At 32.8% G+C, this 23687-nt stretch overlaps 1 protein-coding gene across 2 annotated transcripts in view; it reads right to left on the bottom strand.

Moving 5' to 3' along the window:
- Positions 1-7019: 7019 nt before the first annotated feature.
- Positions 7020-23687, bottom strand: part of MS3_00005717 (uncharacterized protein) — a gene marked incomplete at its 3' end in the record, with an annotated part of 42131 nt that continues 25463 nt past the window's right edge. Inside the window, exons 12-22 of one of the 2 annotated variants that reach the window (XM_051213808.1) lie at positions 23218-23380; positions 20694-20887; positions 18221-18479; positions 17310-17447; positions 15944-16126; positions 15467-15829; positions 14623-14745; positions 12719-13073; positions 11066-11335; positions 8198-8437; positions 7020-7315 (exon numbers count right to left, since the gene is read on the bottom strand). In XM_051213808.1, the coding sequence (XP_051073497.1) occupies positions 7020-7315; positions 8198-8437; positions 11066-11335; positions 12719-13073; positions 14623-14745; positions 15467-15829; positions 15944-16126; positions 17310-17447; positions 18221-18479; positions 20694-20887; positions 23218-23380 (2584 nt within the window). Of the gene's footprint in view, positions 7316-8197; positions 11336-12718; positions 13074-14622; positions 14746-15466; positions 15830-15943; positions 16127-17309; positions 17448-18220; positions 18480-20693; positions 20888-23217; positions 23381-23687 lie in introns of both variants that reach the window. The other variant, XM_051213807.1, reaches the window with a different exon arrangement.

Genomic DNA, 23687 nt, shown 5'->3' with positions numbered 1-23687 from the left:
ATTTTTAGCCTGAAGTTATAATCATTAATTAATTTATTATTACTAGTAGTATGTAATTATTTCTTCATTATCTAAATAAACTTTATAAGGAATATTTATTCAATCATTAAAAAAAAGAGAAAAATTCTGAAATATTAAGCTTTATTTCCATACTGATTTGTTTCGACCTCTATTTCTCAATAGTGAATGACCTAAATACAATTTTTAATACATTTCATTTATAGATCTCATTTATTCTATTAAGTGAAACAAAATCTTTTCTTTTCTTGTTTCTGCTCAACTTAATCTGTTAAAAAGTTATTCAGGTTTTTATTTTTTTTTTGACACACACAGGAAAAAAGAAGTAGAATACTTGAATGTTTGTTACTAACTTATACAGGCAAAATGTTTGAGTCATTCACTCGATCTATCTTGTGTATCAGATATGGTTCAATGAAGAAAAAATGTCCTAGAGAGGATTCATTAGATTGTTTTTTTTTCTTGTCAATAAAAACAATCAGAAATATGTGAACATATGGATTCTTAGAGTAATTGTGTTCTATATGTTGTAATATGTTAGTATATATTGTTATGATGTATTCATTTAGTTGTCATTTGTAGATTGACAACTACCAAGGGAATTATGTCTGGTATGTGAATTTAAGTTTTTTTTTAAAATCTGCAGACAGAATTTTTTATTTTATTTAGTTAAATTTGTAATCCTTATGTATAAAATGACAACAACTAAAGAGACAACTGCATCATATAACATGTGGTAGTCAGTCAGTCAGCTGCAACATAAGACCAAGCGCATAAATGCATGTGATCATGTTGCTATCTCTCATTAGTACAACAGATGAACACAAAAATTCATAGAAGCTACTTCAATGGTAGTAATATATAAAAGAAAGATTGCGTGTAAAGATATAATACTGGGAGAAAGAATTAGTTCGTAGAAAGAAAGGTATGAAGCAATTTTAATCTCACGGTTTAAGTTAACACAGAGAATGTATACACCTACGCCATAGTGGTCGATTCTGAGCCATGTTACACAGAGTCTCCAACGTTTGGTTACGATAGTCACGCGGACCCCAACCAAGTAGTCTGCATCTACCAACATGGCTCAGATCAGAAGTTAGTGACTTTATGGACTGATGCCGCCCCTAACTTTCTTCCATTCGTCTCCAACACTAGTCAACATTGCTCGCCGTGGTAATCGGTGGTTGGGCATACGTAAAACATGGTCCGACCATCTCAGTCGATGAATATTCACAACCTCATCAACTGATTTGCCACCATTTCCTAATATTATGCGTCTAACTTCGCTATTACTTACCCGGAGATCCCAGAAGATGCGAGCAATATTTCTAAGACATCTGTGGTCAAATATCAGTAGCCGTAAACAAGAACAGAACGAACTACTGCACAGTATACTCGTCCCTTAATTGATGGATATCTCCCATTTGCCATAGGTTGTTAAAAACCAATCGACCTTTTTGGATCCGTGTAGAGATTTCGTCAGAAGCCAAACGATTGTGGCTGATCAGACTTCCAAGATAAGTGAAGTTGTCGACGCGTTCGACTACTTCATTCCCTTAGTTCAGCTGTTGACACAGGCCGTTCCTGAAGCAACAACTTGCATTTAGAGGGGGAGAATCGCATCCCAAACATTCTGGCATTGTTGATGAGTACAACCAAAAGACTCTGAATTTTATCAGCGTCTTCGCCAAAGGGAACTGAATCATCTACGTATTGCAAGTCGACAAGTGGACCTCCGGGTAGATCAATTCCTTGGAATTCAGACGACCAGAACATTACTTCCAACAGTAGGTCTATGATCAAGTTAGACGAAAATGGAGATAGTAGATAGTCTTGTCGGCCATCACTTAAGGTTGCAAACTCAAATGACGGTTCACCATAAGCTCTGACCCGATTGACAGTGTTTGAGTAAAGAGCCCTCAAAAGGTTTATGCACTTCTGAGGTACTCCTTTCAATGACAGACAGTGTTGCAGAAGCTCTCAGTCTACGGAGTCAAATGCTGCTTTTAAGTTAAGAAAAACCATCATTGTTGGACACCGATAAGCATGCATGTGTTCTAGAACCTAACGAATCGTGTATATGTGGTTGATGCAGCCACAACCAAGTCTGAAGCCAGCCTGATTTTCTCGTGTTTTCAGTTCACGAGTATTTGTTAGGCACCCGATATTTATTGAAGCTAGTATGTTAGATGCTATGTTCTTTAACATGTCGACATTGATTAAATTGACTACAGGTTTGGGTTTTATGTTGTTAGACCAATTTACGGAGTTTCGAACACCGAATAACGCCTGATGTCCACTGCTGAAGTGAAAACGGACGAAACACTTTATTATCCAATACCATTCACAAAACGAACAATAACAAAGAATCCTCACAGTAGCAAGTTAGTAAACGTCATCACCAACATTTTGAGATGTTACAACATATATATCAATGCATTAATAAAGAATAACTGGACTGCTGATTTAATTGTCACAATGAATTTATGAACATCAAATAAGCGAAATCCAGTTATACCGAACAATCAAAAAATAGTATGCCAACTTCCTTGACATCTTGTATAACATTGATATGGTGCCACAAGACTGAGTGTACTTTGTGGCAAACGCTACATCGGATGATCGGAAGGACCTCTTTGTTGTCCTGAGGTGAATGTTACTCCATGAACACATGGATAGTTGTATATAACTAGAGCTCTTATTGAGATCCCACCAAGTATTCTTTGAGATTTACGATATAAAGAAAGTTTAGTGACATATTTATCTAGCATATTAAAGAAAAAGAATCAGACTACTGTTCAAAGGAGTTTTCAATGAACATTATTTTCAGAAAATCTCTCCTCGTTAAAGTTACAAAACTTTTCATAGAACATTTTGGAAAAGTATTCTCGATAGATAATTTTGTTAGAAATTTCTGGATGAAAATCAACAATCCTTTTCCGAATATGCCTATTTAATCACCTTGAATAATAAGAAATAAAATTGTTAAACAGTATTTATTCATATTTGAAACTGAATTTTTTGTCCGTAATTAATTATCTAGCACAACAAATGATATCTCTATGTAAATTTAGAGCTATATTGCCTGAGTTAGGAACAACAAACGAAGTTTATGAATATATCATGTTTTTACTACAGTTTCGCATTTACTAGTTAGCGTATTTTTTAGCAAGGTTATTTTTTACGGGATGGGGTTGCTGACTTCATGCCCAACCCTCCTCTTTTACCCGAGTTGGAGACCGGCAGTAACCTTAGAAGGGCGACGGAACTGAAACTTGAAGAAACACCACAAAAATAAAAAAAGTAATGGTATTTATAAACAGTTATTTACGTAAGATACTCAATATCTGTTGACTGGATACCATCAGCAACAACCTACTATGACAGAGAACAAACCAGCTTCTAACTGAAGACGAAATTAGGAAAAGGCGTTGGAAGTGGATGGGACATACATGACTGAAATTATCAAACTGCATCACGGAGCGAGAGCTAAATCTGAACCCTGAGGGGAAACGGAGAAGAGGAAGACGAAAGAACATACTGAGTCGGGAATCGGAAGCAAACGTGAAAAGGGTAAATAGCAACTGGAAAGGACTGTCCGGGAGAGAGTTGGATGGAGAATGCTGGTGGGCAGTCTATGCTCTTCCAGAAGGGGTAACAGGCGTAAGTAAGTAAGTAATTCCCACATATTGCTCGATCTGTTTTAAACTCAATTGAGTTACCAGGGTAGACGTTTATACCAGCCTGGATTTAAATACAAGAACCTACAATTTTTATACTTTCCGATAAAATACCTCTTATTTGACTGTAATAACACTGTTTTAACCGTCTTTTTGAGTGATAATCCATCACATTACCAACGACAGAAAACCTATAAGAATTATGCGATTCGTCGGTACTTACAGTCCAAGTTTGATATGAAGTAGCTGGTATTGCAGTGAACAGAACACGGGTGGGGACAATCGAATTGTATTTACCACAGAATTACAGAGTTACTCCGTAAAATAGAAAAACCATATAGTAAATCGTTAATTTGCAAAATATCAATTCATCATATCAAACCGGACTGTTCCTGTTGCAAACATCAATCCATTGTCTCACATTTCATTGTTCATGCGTCTTCTTACAAATTGCACTGTGTTCCCGCTCTTCCTTTCTTGATCTCCCACGTTCTGCTGCCAGACATTATGTTTTTAACTCGCGTCATATACTACTTACATCAATATAAGTAGCACGCACCACTGTATAAATCTGTTAGACAGACCCTGAAAATGCTTTATCCAGTTATTGACTTGGTTTTATAAAATGGAAGTAAAAAAACCATAGTAATCCCCATTAGCCTATCTTCGCATAGGAATGAAAAAAATTACTTTCGTTTAACAATTGTAATAAAACCAGATAAATTTCTATGAGCAAAACAGGTATATCTAAAAGGGTTTATGATTCGAGATGAGAATTATAGAACTCAATCGTGTATAAATCTTAAATCACCGAGTGTAATCCAGTGCAGACTAGTATATGCGTCAAGAAATGATCGTTTGCTAGAACCATAAGATATAAACAAATGATAGACACATGCGCTTATGAAGTATTTGAAATTTTGCTCCCACTTTGAGATTCTATGGGAAATAAATTTATCACTATTTGTGATTTGTTTTATTTAAAAAAATAGAATCGCACAATTGAGCCCAACTAATGATAGACTGTCTTACTCTATAATAAGTCTTTAAAATATTAAGTTTACCAAAGATATTATTATCCCATCTTATCTACTTCTCAAATTGTATTGTTATTTTGGCAATTTAAATTCGAAGGGATCTCTTTTCAGTGAATTTGATATCAAGCTGTACAATCGTATGCACATGAAAAGTTTTTGTTGTAGTACTAGCTCCGAGAGGAAGTGTGAACAAGGAATAACCAAGAATATGAAAAGTAGTTGTAAAAAGAAATCCGGTTGTTCCGTCCCAATGAAAAACTTTCATATACGTTTGGAATTTAAAGGTGATCGAACATCTAATGTAATCAAAAGTCGTTTAACGACAGCGATAAAAAGAACATACTGTGCAGCAAAACTGCGAATAACGTTCAATAATAGGAACTTCTTTTCTGTATCCATAGAAGATAAGCTTCCCCGACTGGTCACCCCCATACGCATCTACCAGCCCGCCTGCTCTTTTGGAGCAAGGTACATTGGCTGTAGCTAGCGCTCGCTTTCAACTCGAATACGGGAACACGTCCCAGTGTGGTTCTACAAGGGTGAGTGGAATGCACTTAGGAGTTCCATACTTGATCATCTAATCGACTGTAATCATTCTACTGATCTACAGTTTGATTTCAAGGTTTTATATACAATTCGTCCAAATCTACCTAAATTTCTTCGTATCCAACTCCTAAAAATAGTCGAAGCTCTTACCATCCATGAGCTCAAGCCAGAACTATGTGTACAAAAGAAGTACGTCCTATCGTTATCGTTACCTTGGCCTTAATTATTATTAATACTGTATTTATCCGTTTACTTATGTATCATATTCTCATTATTTTATTCATAATTGCTCATAATATCAGTTCATTTATTTCGCACCTCTATTACCTTTAATTACCTACAGTTATTGTAGCAAAAACATTTTAATCACCTTACTACATTCACGTTATAATCGGTTACTAACTTATTAAGTCTATTGTTATTATTCGTATTGCGTAATCTAGTATTATAATCTTTCTATTACATCACCTTGGTTATTCCCTGGTCACGTTTCCTCACGGAATTAGTAGTTTGACAAAAAATTTTCATATATATACGATTGTACAGCTTAATAACAAATTCGGTGGAAAAGATCACTTCGCTGAATTTCGTGTTTTTAATATGGGAATTATCTGTCAATTGACAGAAATCTGTTGAATGATACCTAATTCAAGCAGGTTTTTAACCACCAGCTGATGTTAGTAAGACAATTTAATTAATTTAATTAACTACAGACCTAGCAACAAAACGTGACTGTGTTAATTCACATTCAGTATGTAATTTAGATGCAATGAGATGAAGAATACGAAGAACAGTTGATTATGTGAATTATAGAGTGGGATATGTATATACTTCATGAAGAGTTTAAAAATGCTATTATCATTAATCTCACTATACACCATGCTATTCTTACAAGATGTGTAAAACACCTTATTTGTAGTATAAATCATCGTGTCAATTGTGAGTAAAAACAGAGAAAGGTGTACATTCAAAAGATTTTTGACTGATTCTAAAAGAATTTAAGTGTACCAAATAATAACAACAGAGAAAACAAGAATAATTTATTCAAGCAAACTAGTTTACAATAATTATACATATATAGTGGTTACATTAACCAGTGTAAATCTTAACAAGAAAGTAGTGAGTAAATCCACTTTTAGTTAGTGTGAATTTATAAAAACACTTTTCACAAACCGATATACATGTAGTTTATAATTGTCATATTGGTGTAAATCATTTATTACATAAAAATTAAAGTTGAAAGTGAAAAAAAACAAGACGGAAATGAAGAGATGGCAGAAATTAATTATACCGGACACTATTAACAATGGAGATTAGATGAGAAACTTATTATATATTGATTTTTTTTTACAGAAATAAAGACGACAAAAAAAAAGAAAATACAATAACTTGAAATCGGAAAGTAAACGAATACACAGAAATATTACAAAGTGTAATATAATAGAAATATACATATGCATTATGTACAAAAGGTAATGAAAAGAGAATTCATTAAGATTCGCTACAAAAAAATATGTTCGTTTTTTATATAAGGGGAATATATATATATTTATATATATATATATATATATATATATATATATCCTTGAATTATGTCAAAAGTGATTTAATTACATCTATTATAAGTGACAATAGTAAGTAATAAGTAGTATTGAATGCAAAAAAATATGACAATCTATACAAGAAAAAAAATTAGTGTTACAGAGTAAAACAAAATAATATTTACATATTTTTTTTTTTAGATATTTGGAGTGGTTGATTTTTTCGGAGGTAATGGAGGTGGTGATGGAGATGATAAAGAACGATTTATGTTTGTTAAATTATGTGATAAAATATGAGATACATTTGTTAATCCAGCATTTATACATAAACTATCTTCTTTTGAAGTATTATTATTGTCTTGAATTATTGGACTATTATTTTTAAATAATCGTGATGAATTTACTTCGCCACCATGATGATGAATACGAGGAGGTAGAATAGGCGGATTTGATACATTATCTGTTGAGTTATTTGTACTGATATTATTGTTATCTGTGGGATTAAAAAATTAGAAAAGAGAAATCGATGGAGTATGTTTACAGTTACGGGGAAATGTATACATAAAGAAAGAAAACTTACAGCTCATGAATGAAAATGTAAAAGCATAATATAACATATTGTAATGATGATAGATATACAGGAAAATTTTAGAAATAGAAACCGTCTACATAATAATAATAATGCGCACTGCTGAGGAGTCCCACAATAGGACGAAACGGCCGTCCAGTGATTCCAGGTTTTCAATTGACTCATGATCTCAACTATTGAGATATTAATAATCCCAATTAGATTTCGGATATACAGATGTCTTTTTTTTCTGCACAAAAAAGCTAAGTAATGTATACTTTTAGAGTTGTATGTTTAATTATTAATAAACATTTTTCGTGCAATATTTATACTAGCTACAACTTGTTACTTATACTATGGTCTTTATAAGTCATTATGAGAATGAATTTATTTCAGCATTTACTTTAGTACTTTAGTAAGAAACAAAGTTTTCTCCAACTGTTTCATCTAATAAACTGGATGATTCATTACAATAAAAAAACGAAACTGTACAGTGTATACGATTTTTATGTCCCTTAACACATTTTCCATAGAATATTCATGTATACTCATAAGTAGTAAATTAAATTAAATCATTTTTTAAAGGGATATCCATGATAACAGTCTACAATTAGACAGTTATTTTCTCTGATGTTTGTTGAATGATGTTAACACAAAAGAATACGAAATGAAAGAAAATGTAGTCATTAATATTCAGAACTCGAAGAATTTTTTTAATTTTATTAAACTAGGTACCTGAAAAAATATAACAATCTTTATCCAGGAAAAGTCAATTAAAATTTCATCATTCACAAAACGTTAAATTACCTGACGTTTTGGTGACTAGATTCGACCAAAAAGGACTTTTTTCACCTGTTATAGACGATAAAGAGGTTAATCTACGATGAGATGGTCTTGGGGGAGGACCAACATCGTCACATGTAGCTGACGTATTGACTGCAGATGAATTTTCTAATCCCAAGGAGATATCTAATGGCAGCTGCGAAACGTCACCATGAGTAGCAGTCATGGTAACGTTGGTTGGAAGGCACTCTGCAGGTGACATGTCTACAATAATATAGGTGAAAAAGATTAGTAGTAAAAAGAAACTACTCTTAGTAAAAATAAACCTGAGAGCTTAAAAAAAGCTCGAATATATTGCAACTATATGTACATGTCTATGATAAAACTAGAGATTCATTTTAGACTTTGGTATTAGGAAATACATTCAGAGCGTGACTGTTTATTATCAATCATGTAAATAAGCAAAAAAATATTTATACAATACAAGAATATAGTTTTGATGTAAAATGTATTTCCTATTAAAAGTAGAATGTGATATCAGGACGAAGAAAGTTTATACATTTGTCAATTTTTCGAATGAACAAACATAAACTACACTATCGATATTTTCTTCAGAAACATAAGATATTACGAACAAATATCCAAGTCACTGAATCCATTTTTTCAAGATACCGATTGAGTTGTAGCAAATGTGTGGTCGGATACATTGAAGACAACTCAATTAATAGCACTATCTAAAAGCACCAGTTGTTTCGACCAGGACAGGTATTACGAATACTACCCTATCTCCTTTCACTTCATTGATTGTTTGCTGACACTGAGACAGAATGGAAAAAGCGGAGGTGTTCAGTTTACGACATAATGCCATAGAGTGAAATAAAGCTGTATTGGACTGGTCAGTGTTGATCCATTACGACTCTCTGGTTGGGACCACAGGGATTGTGAAACTCAATGTCTTGAGACATTATCAAACATAGCTCAGAATAGAAACCAGAAGAGAGCATGCTATAGTTCTTTTGCAATCTTCAATGAGTCTTCCTGTTTGTATCTTAAAACTTAACAGTATCTCCCCATATATACTGTTCTCCACTAGATATTTTCATTCACGCAATTTTTCTCCTTAAAATTTCATTTCCCCATTTGTATGGTGTATATTTATTTTGGTGATCAGTTGTACCAGTATCTATGTTCATTAAATGTCTATTAACACTACTATAACTTTAGTTTGGATAAGCTAAGCAATTGATACATTTTAGTACCAAGACCACAAAGACAGATGAATAACAAAAATATTACAAGGGTTTATAAAGATCACTTTGGCAACCTCATAGTTAATATCATAGACAGGTCTTAGTCAGACAATCACTGAAAATCAGGAAGCACTGGATAGCTAGTAGTGAGGTCGTGAATGGACACTCCCGAAAAGTCCCACATTAGGACGAAACAGATGTCCAGTAATCTCCTTTGTTTTTAATGTTGTTTAACTGAAACCAGTTTGTGATATCGACTATAAGATAAAGAAATATTTGATGATCCCTGGTTCACCTGTACAAGCTACGTAATTCTCATAGTTGCTATTCCCCTTCTTTTACCAGTTCGATGGAAACTGTAAACGCGGTAAATATCTCTAAGTGTGTGAACGAAATCAAAATGTTACCATTTTTAATATATAGCTAGTTAATTTACCTATGGTTGGATGGTAAGAGCTTATGTTATCAAGCTACTATCAAGAAAATGACCCTGAACTGATATAAATATGTATATTAATAGTAAGCTTGTGAGTTGTGCAACTTCCTATCCAAGTGTGTATGTGTCAATAATGTCTGGTTATCCGCACCTGTCGAATAAGTGTAAAATGCAGTTAGATTATATACATCGTGCAATCATAGCACTGATAAAAATAAAAATAATCATTTGATTGAATACGTCATTTTTCTTTTGAACGCTACAAATAATGGAAAACAATTCGTATGATTATAGTTCATGTGTAATGTGGGAGGATCACTTTTGTCAGAGTTGTGTAATATTATTTTAACTTCACACTCTTATGAGAAACAATTTAATTGCATCATCAACTTAAGATATCTATGTATGATTAAAGTTATTAAGTCGCTATATATTGGACGACATCGGTACGCTGAAAATAATCGGAGAAGATGAATCCTTTGTAGACAATACTTCTGACTAAACAAAATGAATAGCAAGATAAATTAGGATCATTTAGCAACAAATAGAATGGTAGAAAAACTTATTTATTAGCTTGTTCAACAATACTTAAAACTGATAGAAAATAGATCAAAAGTAGTCGTTACCACATGAGAACTAAGTGCTTTCATCAATAAGTACTTAATGTAAACGTTTACCTAAACATTTCATTTGACAGTGTCTATCACACAAGTTCATAAACCATGAAAATTTTAAAAACCTTAACTTTTTGTTATTAAAGAGGATGACAAAAACCTAAACATTTGATATTTTATGCAGAAAATGCGAATTCCTTTCACTTTTAAACTCAATATGACGATATTAGAGGATAAAATGTCAAATTATTACAGACTATCTGAAGGTCGTTCACATAGAGTCCTTCTTGAGTTGCTACCGGTCCCAAACTCAGATAAAGAGGGAATGTTGAACATGGGGTTAGCAATTCCACACCTTAAAAAAGAACTTTTCTAAAAACCAACAACCAGAAAAAATCACTTTTTTATCTAAAGATTTGTCTGACTGCTGAATGAAATTTTGCAATCACATGAGGAAACACAGTTCTGTTCATTCTAAACACACGTGTATATCCCTTTTAAAATCCCAATCTCAGCGAAAATTTAGCATTTGCAAAATCCCATAAACATGAACAATGTAATAAGAGATCATTTATCATATTAATAAACGTACCTCTGATGTTTGAAAACGTGGAGTTAGACACACTATGAGAGGATTCTTGAAATGCTGCGATTGGATTGCTAAACTGTTCTGAATGCGCATTTCGCTGAATTGACCTACTAATTCGAGGAGGTAGAGCCGGTGGGGAAGAAAGGCACATAGTTTGTGCATTATCACCTTTTACATAAGCATTAACGGGAAGAGTATCGACTGATGTAAATTGAGAACTATCATTGTGAAGAAATGTTTCAGGTGATGACGATGAAGTAGTAGTACAGGTGTCTTCAGGTACAATTTGATTGATAACGTAGTGAAATAACAACAAAATATCATTTGAACTTATTCAAACATATGAATAACGTAAAATATTACAAAAGTAACAATTTAAACTAATTCATTAACATGTGATGATATCAGTCAGTTAGTCAATAACAACGTAGAACTTCGTACGTACGTACGTACATCAGTTCGAGTTGCCATACCACATTAGCACACAGATGCAGTTGTCGATTCAAATCCCGTAGTGGTAGAGGTAGCAAGAGTATAAGCAGCTATCGGAAAGATTAGGGCTTGGAGACGTTATTTAAAGAGTATAATACAGTGAAATAAATTTGGGAAGACGAAAAAAGGGACATAAAGAATTCAGAAGATTAGAATTTGGGAGAACACGAAGAGTGTATGCACCTGCGTCATTGCAAACGATTCTGAGCCATGTCATTCAAGGTCTCTAGCCATCGGTTGGTATCATCTCGCGGTCCCCAACAAGGTAGTCTACACCTACCAACATGACTCAGTCCACTTGTCAGTGACTTCATGGACTTGTGCCATGTTTTGGTCTTCCAACCTACTCCTATACCACTGAACATAGTACGTCGAGGCAATCGGTCGTTGGGCATACGTAACACGTGTCCAAGCCATCTCAACTGATGAATATGTTTTCCTATGTAATGATATAGGAAAATATATTCTTTTGTTTCTAATAGCATTAATAACTAATTATATGTGGACAGCCTACAATAATTCTTCGAAAAATAGTCTTCAAACGTTCGAACAATGCTGAAAATACTTTGACCAATCAGCGAGATCTACACTTTTAAAAGAATTTTAGAAAACGACAAATTATGTCATAATTTGAGTGGACGATTACCGATTTTGTAACTAACCACAGGTGTCTAATAGCACAAGGCCATATAAAATACTATAAATATCTTTATTTTCTACACACATACTAAACTTGAAAGTGAAGCTCGTTTCAGACTTTCCTACTTTTATTTGCCCCTTCAGGATAAAATATTTCTGGAAATTATAAAGAGATTAGAAAGTCTGTACCTAACCATTCAAGTACCACGTATATTAATATATATAAATATTTCATTAATTATTATAATTTTATCAAAAAAATATTTGTCGGAAGATTTATAATTTAAGGATAGATAACATCCCCTAGTGAATGTGAATCGTCAGTTGGAAAAAAAGTTAGTGATTTAAACATTTTGTTTTAAGGTAAATTCCCAAATTAAGTTCCCTAGGAATAGAAATATTTAGGTGATCTTAAATTACAAATTAAGTATTAAAATGTTGGAAAAATTATTATTTAGAAACTAATCAATTCAAAATATTCAATAAACCTAATGAACTTAAAGATAATGTAATCTGATAGCTCACTCATTAAAAAGGGCTTCAAATGACTTGACCGTTTGTCAGTATCAGACATTAGAGATGAGTTATCATTAGAATTTCGGAGAGATGACAAAGGGTCATTTAATGTTAAGGATGCAACTGTATTTGACTTATCACTTGTCTGCTCAACAGCTTTATCAGGTATATTAGAAAACTCTTTCACAAATTGATTCTCGGATGTTGAAGTTAGGGTTGATGAACGGTTTGTAACAGTAGAAATCATCTGAAGAAGACTACGAAACTCCCGAGATTCAGCAGTTAACTTGGGATCCGGTTGAACAAGATTTAATGCAGCTGCGATTTTTATTTCTACAGGCTTTAGATTACGTTCACGGGATACCTGAAATTAGAGATTTGATAAGTTTGTGTGGAAAAAATGAAGACATGTGATAAATGACAAAATTTATCACGGTATGAAGGTCATATTCAAATGACAGTTATATTGTAGAAAATACAATGATATTTTTTCTATTAATCAGTTACAGGGAATTCACTATCTCCTTGAATGACTAAATGATAATATCTCGATATTAAACAACTACGTTTAAATTTGTTCAAGAGCTTCACCCCGTTTCAATGAAAATTGTTGCTTCAGGACAAGCCTGTGTCAACACCTGAACTAAGGATAGGGAGTAAAGTAGTCAATCGCACCGACATTTTCACTTATATTAGAAGTCTGATTAATCGCAATCGGTTGGTCTGACGAAATCTCTACACGGATTCAAAAAGCTCGTTTGGCTTTTGCCAACTTACGTCACCTATGGCAAAGGCGATATGTTCGTCTATCAATTAAGGGACGAGTATACTGTGCAGCAGTTCGTTCTGTTCTAATTTACGGCTGCGAAATGTGGCCATTAATAGTAGAGGATACTCGTAAGTTACTAGTATTTGTTCACAGATATCTTAGAAATATTGCTCGCATCTTCAGGGATCTCCGGATAAGTAATAGTGAGGTTAGGTGCAGAATATTAGGAAATGGTGGTAAATCGGTTGATGAGGTTGTGAATATTCATCGACTGAGATGGTTGGATCACTCATTACGTATGCCCAGTTACCGATTACCACGGTGAGCAATGCTGACTAGTGTAGGAGACGGATGGAAGAAAGTTTGAGGCGGCCAAACCAAAACATGCCATCAGTCCATAAAGCCGCTAGTTTCCGGTCTGAGCCATGTTGGTAGATGCAGACTACTTGGTTGGGGTACGCGTGACTATCGTAACCAGTCGTTAGAGGCTCCGTGTGACATGGCTAAGAATCGACCACTATGGTGTAGGTGTATATACTCTTTGTCTTCCCTTAAACCATTTAATAGTCAATATAGACTTACAATAATTTAGTTGTGGGTCAAATAATCAAATGGTAGGTCTTGACAACAGCACTGAGTATTGTCAGTATTAAAATCTCAGGGAGAAAGTATCATCAAATCGATCAACGTTCCAAATAAATTCTATTAATAACTGCCAATAAATAAAGAAACCTAAACGCTCAGATTCTAAAATTCTATTAATAGCTTTAAAAAAGCTTTTTTCATTTTACAACATACATAGTAAACAGTAAGTAAAAACAAAATATGAATCATAATAGATAACTAGAGAGACAAAAATGAATTGTCAGTTTATCATAATCATAAAAAGCATATAACTATTCTCGCAAAATCTATATAAATCTTAATCACCATTTCAAACGAAACCATAATGACGTTATATCTCAGAAGATATTGTATTGAATTAAGAGAGACAAAATAAATCAAAGTAAATGACTGAACAATATAGATATCGAGAAACTGATGAGTACTAACACTGAGTGGTGTACTTAACATTATGTACCCTATATTACATGTGAGTTATTCGTGTTTTTAAGCGTACTGTTAACTTAAAAAGTGAACTTACTGTACAAAATGAATCAGATTGCTTAGGCTGAATTTTCAAAGATTTTTCATACATAATATCGTCAAATAAATTCTCTTTATCAACACCCCATGTATTCAATGGGTTTAATGTCTCTAGGAAACCCTGTATTAAAAACCAAACGAATATTCAAGAATTAGTAATAAGGTATATATATTTATTCATTTATTTATAGATGAATCTGATATCTACCAAACTCACCAAACCTCCAAATTATTTACCCAAGTTAATAAAAGAACAGAAATATTAAAGATTTGGGAGAAAACACTAAGGGAATACCATATGAATTAGTACTATCGATACTCAGTGATAAAACACGGTTACCAAATAACGATAATCTAATATTTCAAGTAGATAGAGAACTAAAGATTCGTTATACGAATCAAATCAAATGACTAGGCTACATATCAAATGCATAACTACTCTTATGAAGATTTTTCTTCACATACAAAGTGTCAAAATAAAAAAGTCCATGATAATTTGACTTGTTGTTCAATTTGATGAAAAAATTACAATACTGAAAGCTTTTACTCCCAGTGAGAATTAAGGTTCTAGCAAACAAGGGATAACATTTGCTTTATTTAAATAATCAGTAGAAAGTTAGAAAAGCTTTGTAGGTTACAATATATTTAACATAAGGACACTGAGAGTTTACAATGAGAAAAGTTACAGATAGTGATGAGCAGGAATGTTCGTGAGGTTGGTAACTGTAGTGGTCACTTACACAAGTGAACACTTATCTGAGATTTATAAAAGAACGAGTATATATATATATATATATATATATATATATATATATATAATCCAGCATCTATTAAGAACTTACGCGGATAGACTTATTTATGGAGAAATTATACGGAGTTTGTTGAAAAGACAAATAATATTCAACAAGTTCAGCTAATTGACGACACTTCCAAAAGTTAACCAAACAACCACTACTCGAATTCTGTGTATCTGGTACAGTTGAAAATGGCAATGTAGAAGCATTTACCCAATCAGGATGCTTCAATTCTAAATGTATCAGTTGTGTTTTATCCCCGACTGCAATAAACGGGAGACCGGGTGGATGAATTCGATGCAATTTCTCTTGATAATCGGTAAAATAAACGTTTGCGCTATCATCATGAACGAACTGACGCAATGATTCAAAAAAGTTACGATAATGACATTTTGATTTGGAGATTAAAGCCTGGAAATAAATAAATACAACAGATATATCACTAAAACATTTAAGATCATCGTCATGTTTACATACAAACAGAAGCTATCAAAAAATAAAATTTTCAAATCATAGACAACATACATCGTAGGTTTCACTTAGTCGAAATACGGGAGAACTCAATAAAGCAGCTTTGGCTTCTTGAACACCTTGTAAATTATTCAAACTATCGAAGTAAACTAACAGATCAGCAACACGTTGCATAATAACCATTCTGTCTTCTAAATGTTCAGCTGATATTATCGAACTAACTAACCAACATTTAAACTTTATAGAAAAACAGAAAGAAATAGAAAACAATTACAGTTCAACGATAATCATAAGATGTTCAGAAAATGGATTAATTATATACACATTTAGATTGTACATAGATTGGTTTAGAAGATAAAAAGCAATAGTGCAGCTTCATTGATTGTTTGTCGTTCCTTAAATATTGAGTTGCTAAATTTCCTCACTTTTTTTCCACTGATTTACTTTCTCTCGAAACGCATCTTCGATGCTTAACCTTTTCGATTATCACCAATACTGTTGCTACTTTTACTACTCTGAGACTTATCATGGCAATTTCATCTCTCTGTGCTAAAGAGGTATGGCAACTTGAACCGATGTACATATGTGTCAGGTTCTACGTTGCGTTTTACAGACTGACTGAGTTATTAAGAACGTATTAAATTGAGAATCGTAGATGAGTAAACAATCTTATACAATAATAACCAAAGATTATGTAAGTTGTGGAATAATAAACAGGGATTTAATATTTAACCCATATAATTTTTACTAACAGAAACATTGCTAGCGTATGTCCGAACCAATGAGTGAGGAATATTAAGGTTAGATGCAGAGCATCAGATAAAAAAGGTAAATCAATTTGTGAAACAATGAATCTTCATTGACTGGAGCGGTTTGAACGTGTTTCATGTATGTCTAACCAGAAGTAGGTTAGGAAAAAGCTAGGAGTTTGTCATTTTGGTAAATGCAGACTATCTGGTTGAGGTCCAAGTAACAAATGTGATTAGTGGTTGGGGTGGTTGGGTGAAGTGGATGAGAATTATTCATAATAGAACAAATGCATTTACTCTTTGTCTTTCTCTAGGTCTTGAGTTCTATTTTCTCTTCATAAATTCCTTTTTGTTCCCTCTTCTCGAACCCTATTTTTAATACTTGGTCTTTCTCATTGAAATTGCTACTATATTATTTAGATTACTTTACTGTTCATCGTGTTAATTTCACCACGTTTAGCTAATGCGATATAACAACTTAGACCAATACACATTTCCGTCAGGCTCTAGATTGATGACTGAGTAACAGTTAACTAAATAAGTTTACTAATGCCAACGTCAATAATATAAAATGGTTGAGATATAAATGTAATATCAGTCAGATATTATTTATTTTATCGATGTTATTATAGGTATAATGATATGATACTGACAAAAATGAAAGTACAAACCTTATTGGAAAACTGGAGTGATAATTCGAAATTGGGAGATTTGATTTTTTCCTTACCAGTGACTTCCCAAAATTCAATGCGCGAATATAACTCCCATTCATAAAGTGTTACTTGACGTGCGAATTCTAACGGATGAACCTTCAAAAGGAATCAAAAGTCGATGTAATGAAAATGAAAAGAGAATGAACACAGTAAACATTAAATCAAAGTTTACTAATATCTGCAAATAAAATGTACTGAAAACAGTCTAGTCTATCCTAACAGTATCGAAAAGCGATTCGTACTACATGCACAAACAATTAGGTATGTTCTAAAATCTTACAAACTACACTATTTCCAGGAGTTAAATGGTAAATAATAATTGATCAAAAATTTTTATTAAATGCTACTATTATATAACAGTTGAATGCAACAGAAAAACTTATTCCCGATATATAAAACACAATGATAAGATAGTTGCAAATGTAATGGCTGAATTCCATTGGACAAAATTCACAAGAAACACATTAGAAACAGAATGTTCTTCTTTCTTAGAAAATACCAGAATAATTGGTTTACATGTAGTTGACTTTGTCATCTTCAAAAAAACTTCAATGACTGTACGATATTTGCTGATAAAAATTTGGACGGTATATACAACATAAAAGTGGAAAGAAGTGCTAGATTAGAGAACATTTTAAACAGCCTCATCATACAATTCAACCAACTCAAGATATCTATACGAATAATTAAAAAGATGTTTGAAAATTACAAAGAAACAAACGAATTAAATAATAAGGATAATTCAGTAATATGTTGATTTAAGATAAAATTGAGTCAAAATTCTTGTACAATAAATATTGCCGAATCTTATCACTAATAAAATACATAAATTTAAAATTATGGTAATGTGCATATATAACAAGTCTTACTGTGGTTAATTTCACGTCATCCGATGATGTAACCAAACCGAAATCAAGTTGTTCAGGTGGCAGTTGTTCAATTGTCTGGATTAATCTTATTCTATCACCAAGAAGAGATTTACGAATATTTGTCACATTGTCAGATAAATTACGAGCATGTACAGTGTCTAGGAAATCCCACAACCTACTGCGTAATACAGTGTCTGGTAATATGTCAAGTTTATAGTAAGAAGAATTTTTCACCCATTTAATAATGAAATTTAAAACCCTGAAATAAATTTTTTTCAAAAAAAAGACAATCATAATAAGATGATGAAAATTCTAAGATAGCATTGAGATAACTACTGAACTGAATGTGACTTGGCGATGAATACAATTGAAGACTTTTGTGAACACTTAAACTATCGTTGAAGAGTAGTAACGACACAGATTGATTGACGGAGACAATCTCAATAATATAGATGGGAGATATATAAATAAAGTGCTAACAGCTTTTCACTCTATCATTCACTTTATAAAATTGTCTATATTTGTTAATGGGATTGAGCAACCAATGGATTGGATGATCGAGAAAATATGTAGCACAAGAGAATGATTTTGTTAAAATTGCATTTTGTGAGCTGGATACAGTCAGAAAAACAGTCAAGATAATTAAGCAGACGATGGCAGAAAACGTCTAAACAGCAACAACCTATGAACTTCAAAACCGACCTAAAAAGATGCTAGTCACTTTTTAAAAAATTCTAATACCTCAATTCTATCTCAAGTTTGTGATGGTGATATCGTGTCTAGGAAGACAATGAAAACTTTATGACTAAACCACCGAGCTCATAAAATGCAATTTCAAAAACATGGATTTGATGTTGAATTTGAACTGCAAGTCGATAATGGAGTTAACGAGTTTTCTTATAATTGAGCCTTATGATTTTCTATTATTATGGATGTTTTAATACTGATCAAATAAAAACTTATAGCAAGTGGAGATAGTATCGATGTGATTCATCTACAATTTCAGTGATAATCGGTCAATCTTGGAGAACTCTGCTTAATCAATCTAATTTCCAACGTCACTTGTTAATAAAATTGACGTCATTAACATTGTTATTGATGTGCTTAGTGCAGGGACAAAAAACATCTGAATGGTGCGGGAATAGATCAGTGAAATGTCGAATGAGCCATTCCCAAAAACAGAATATATATATATATATATATATATATATATATATATATATATATATATATATTATTAGGTCAACTCCCTTTTTCATCATCGAACGAAATCTGCTTGGCTGTACCAGATGTGTGATCTTTTTACCAATTACCAATTTATTCTTGAAAGTGTTTCTATTCATTCTATCCACGGAACTTCCCAAAAACGTTATTTAATGAAATATGAGACCATTAGGACAACCGTGAATTTCCACTAAAAAGTCTTTTGAACGTTCATTTGTTTATTTAAACACAAATATTGGTACAAGGAAGCATCGAATACATATACACCACACAAGACACTTGATTTGTGTGTTGGCTATGATACTGCCCATGCACCCAAACCCAAGCAGGTGGTATTCTTAGGGGTAGCCACACCCGGAGCCTTCGATTTAAAGGTTTGACCTACAAGGTAGTGGAGCAACGTAAGGAGATGTAGTCCCATGGTAGCCGGTGACCGATAATTGGTTCATACGCCATTTGTTCCTTCAGGATCCTGAGGCCCATGTGCACCATCGATTTGGAATCAAGATTCTCCAACTCCTCTAGGCGGATCCTCCTTACAAACCAACACTGTTAATGTGACGGACATTCATTTTTGGTCCTCTCAATTTCACAAACGACACTTGCGACACGAGAAGGCAGTGAGTAAGACTTCCCTGACAGTGGCTTTATACGCGTGGCTATGTGAGAACATTTCGAAGAGAGCGGACTCTTCCCACTCTTGGCCGTACCAGGGCTTTTGTCGATATTGCTACTTGGAATAGATCGTTTTCAACCAATTCACTATTTAAGGCCAAACCCAGGACCATCGGATCACGAGAAGAAACGTTTGACCGCTTGAGCTACTAGTTCGGCACCCAGTGGTACAACCCTAACTTCGTTCAGTTCACAATATAGAATGGCAATCAAATACCATTTGGTAACAAATTGTTTGGCTCCTCACATATCTGAACTTCACCAGTCACAACGTTTCACCAGAAATTCTTGGAGTAGGTTACTAATGAACTAATTGTTAGTTTTGTGAGGATTAGTTTAGTTTTAGGTTGTATTCACCGCTGTATTGACGAATTCGATCCTAATATGAAACAGCTGTTTAGTAGTGCTACCCAGTTTTCAGACATATCCCAACTGAGATCAATCTGTGACGAGTACAACCGGGGAATAATGCCATGTTAACTGAAGAGTGCTTAGACCACAACAAAATATTTATAAGCAATTAGTATCAGCCAACAACACAATTAAGAGAAAAACTAATGAAACTCGATCAAACCTGTATTGTACACGCCGTTTATACACTGAACGGAAACGTTGTTCTAAACGTAAAGCAACAGTAAGTAAACCATCACGTTCTTTTATTGAATTGAATGTTTCATTAGCAGCCTCAGTAAAATCTGGATTTGGTATATTAAATCGCTCAATTAATAAATCCAACAACTCCAACGAAGAAATATAACGTCGGTATGTCTATACAATAATTGAAAAGAAGGATATCACAATGTTACAAATCATAATAGAATAAGAAAACAACACAATAATTTTATATCTACATTTATACTACTCATATTCAGTGTGATGCAAGCCTTCATAATTTTACACTTTTTCTTATTATTTCAAATTCATTATAATCTAGTTGAAACAAACGTTCAGCTTAAACACATGGATACTTTGTATACACATACGAAAGAATTAAATGACAGTTGTAGTAAACTATACAAGTAGGAACAAAATTAACAACTATAAACCATTGAAGATGACTAGAAAGTTTGATCTACAGCACCAGTGGTAGTGTAAAACAAGGTAATGGACAGATGCAATAAATGTTTATTGTGAGAAATTGCAAAGGGTTTATGTTATACGTGTACATAGCCTTAGGCCATTTATTTGCATTTTTTAGTGTGTTCTGTAATGCGAACTATCTTCTCTTCTGGTCTTCAATTGTTCTGCCTGAGCCGAGCTTTCAATGTACAGAAATTCTTCTCCCTGTCTGACGACTGTGACAGATTCAAGGTAACATCCCGCTGCATACTAATTACTAGCAACCTTGTGAGCAGCGTTCACCACAGTAGTAATGTAAATACACTGAGTTGGCCCGAAATTTATATATATATTAATATATCGCTCTGCTAAGGAGAGCTCAGGTTGTCTAGTTTTATACCAATAACTGTTAATTCTAGATGATAAAGGTAACCACGATAACATTTTTCTAGTTCATATTTCCGTAATGACCCTTGTTTTTATCTGATTAGTTATTATTACTTTCACTTTTCTAATTTTGCAGTGTCCAAAGATCAATTTGAACTTCAGTTCGGAATATAAAGCTATCCTGAATATCTTATCTTTTCTACGTCTCATTCGCATGTGAAATATTAATGCTGAAGTGCTGTTATATGTCAGTTGTCAATCTATCTAGTTGCTATTGGATCCCGTTTGTAATTAGAAGAATCTCAACCATTTGTAATAAGAAATTGTTGTAGGCCTAATTGTCTCAACGTTTAATAGCTTCACTGAACCTAACAAATAAATGCATAGTTTATTAATATCAGTCTGATTACTTACATTGAATGTATGAAAATAAAAGCTTACAGAATAAACTAATAAACAAATTTACTAATTTCATCAATAATGATATCAGAATAAAACATGTAACAACAAGCAAGTGTGAAGCGGAGTTTTTTGTAACAGATTAGATCAATTTATGATTACGTATGTGACGGTAAATTGATTAAAGTACCAACAATGTGTGGATATTTTCACAAAGAAATAAACAATTTATGGATGTAGGCTAGCAGTCGGATCCAGGGCACGCGTTTCGTTCTGTTTGGGACAAGTTAGTTGGACGTACATTTACTGCTAGCCACTATTTATCTCTACTTATAACGCTTGTGACTTAAGGTTATATTGAAACAATCCGCACAGAATTCATATACGCCACTAAGAGGCTGATCAATTGCAGTCCTAAACGTCAATGGAAAGATTGAATCAACCAATACAAGATGAAATATATAATTTATTGTTTTATATTTTTCTGTTTATTTATATCACGCAACAAGTATGCATAATAAACAAGTAAATAGTAGGTGGAGTAGTGAGAAATAAATAATTTAAGCATCTCATACAACAATCAAATAAATATATATCAACTGCACACTGTTACCACTTACAATATGTTGCAGTTAGTTTAGCAAAACTTTCAGTCTACATTCATTTTTCATTTTAATTACTTTGATCTAGTATAAAATTAGTTTAGCTGGGGAAAAAATCCAAGTAATCCGGAACATGCCTGTGTACTTGATTTTAAATCAACTGTGTGAGGATTGATGAAATTAAAGTATATCAAATGATGTTTGAACTTACGAGCAAAATAGTACATTAATCATCCTACTGTAAATGGTGTATCTTTTTCATATACAGTTCAAAATACATTGGTGATGTTAAACTCAAATTTGTCCTTCAATATCGTTTTAAGAGACGTTAATATCATTAGGCTGATTGGATCATAAAACATAACTGTGGGAACCCATTAGGTATATATATATATTTTTAAATTCTATACGTTCTTCAATTTTTAGCATAAAATATAAAGTAAGAACTAGAAACTATGACAATGAGTATACTTAAATGTTCCACAATGATAGACAGCATATAAACATATTTACTTTTGAATGCTTAAAATTATTCTAAGTTTATTAGTAGTAAAGATAAAGTCGATTTAATTTTTACCCAATTCAATAAAAAAAATAAGTATATTTAATGAATTAGATAGAACGAAATAAATTAACAAAAAGTAAACATACCAAAAGAAATGCATTCAACGTTTTATTGTCAAAATATTCATGATATGTCATTCGTTCAATAAGTTTCAAAATTGTAGCAGCACGAATAACAGGAATCCCTGCACTACCATCTGTTTGAGAAGATTCAAATATAATATTAGATGGAGAGTCGGGAACAGAATATCTGTAATAAAACAATGTAATAATATGTTTATATTGATAACACATTGAATAAAATTACACAGTCACTGTTTATATTAGATATGAATAGGAATAAATATAAGCAATTTGATTGATAATTCAATGAATACTTCTTTGAATAACAAATGTATTTAGATCTAATGACAGATTCAATGACTTTATTATTATTTACGGGAATGAAGAAATTTATTTTAAAAAACACTTGAGATCTATTTATGTATATGATTGGAGACAATCAACATACAAAACGGGAACTACTAGGAAATTAAAATCAACAGTTACTCAATTCA

Source organism: Schistosoma haematobium, chromosome 1 (assembly GCF_000699445.3).
Source record: "Schistosoma haematobium chromosome 1, whole genome shotgun sequence".
In the NCBI taxonomy this organism is placed as follows: domain Eukaryota; kingdom Metazoa; phylum Platyhelminthes; class Trematoda; order Strigeidida; family Schistosomatidae; genus Schistosoma; species Schistosoma haematobium.
The sequence above is the reverse complement of the archived record's forward strand: the minus strand, read 5'-3'. Positions and strand labels throughout refer to the sequence as shown.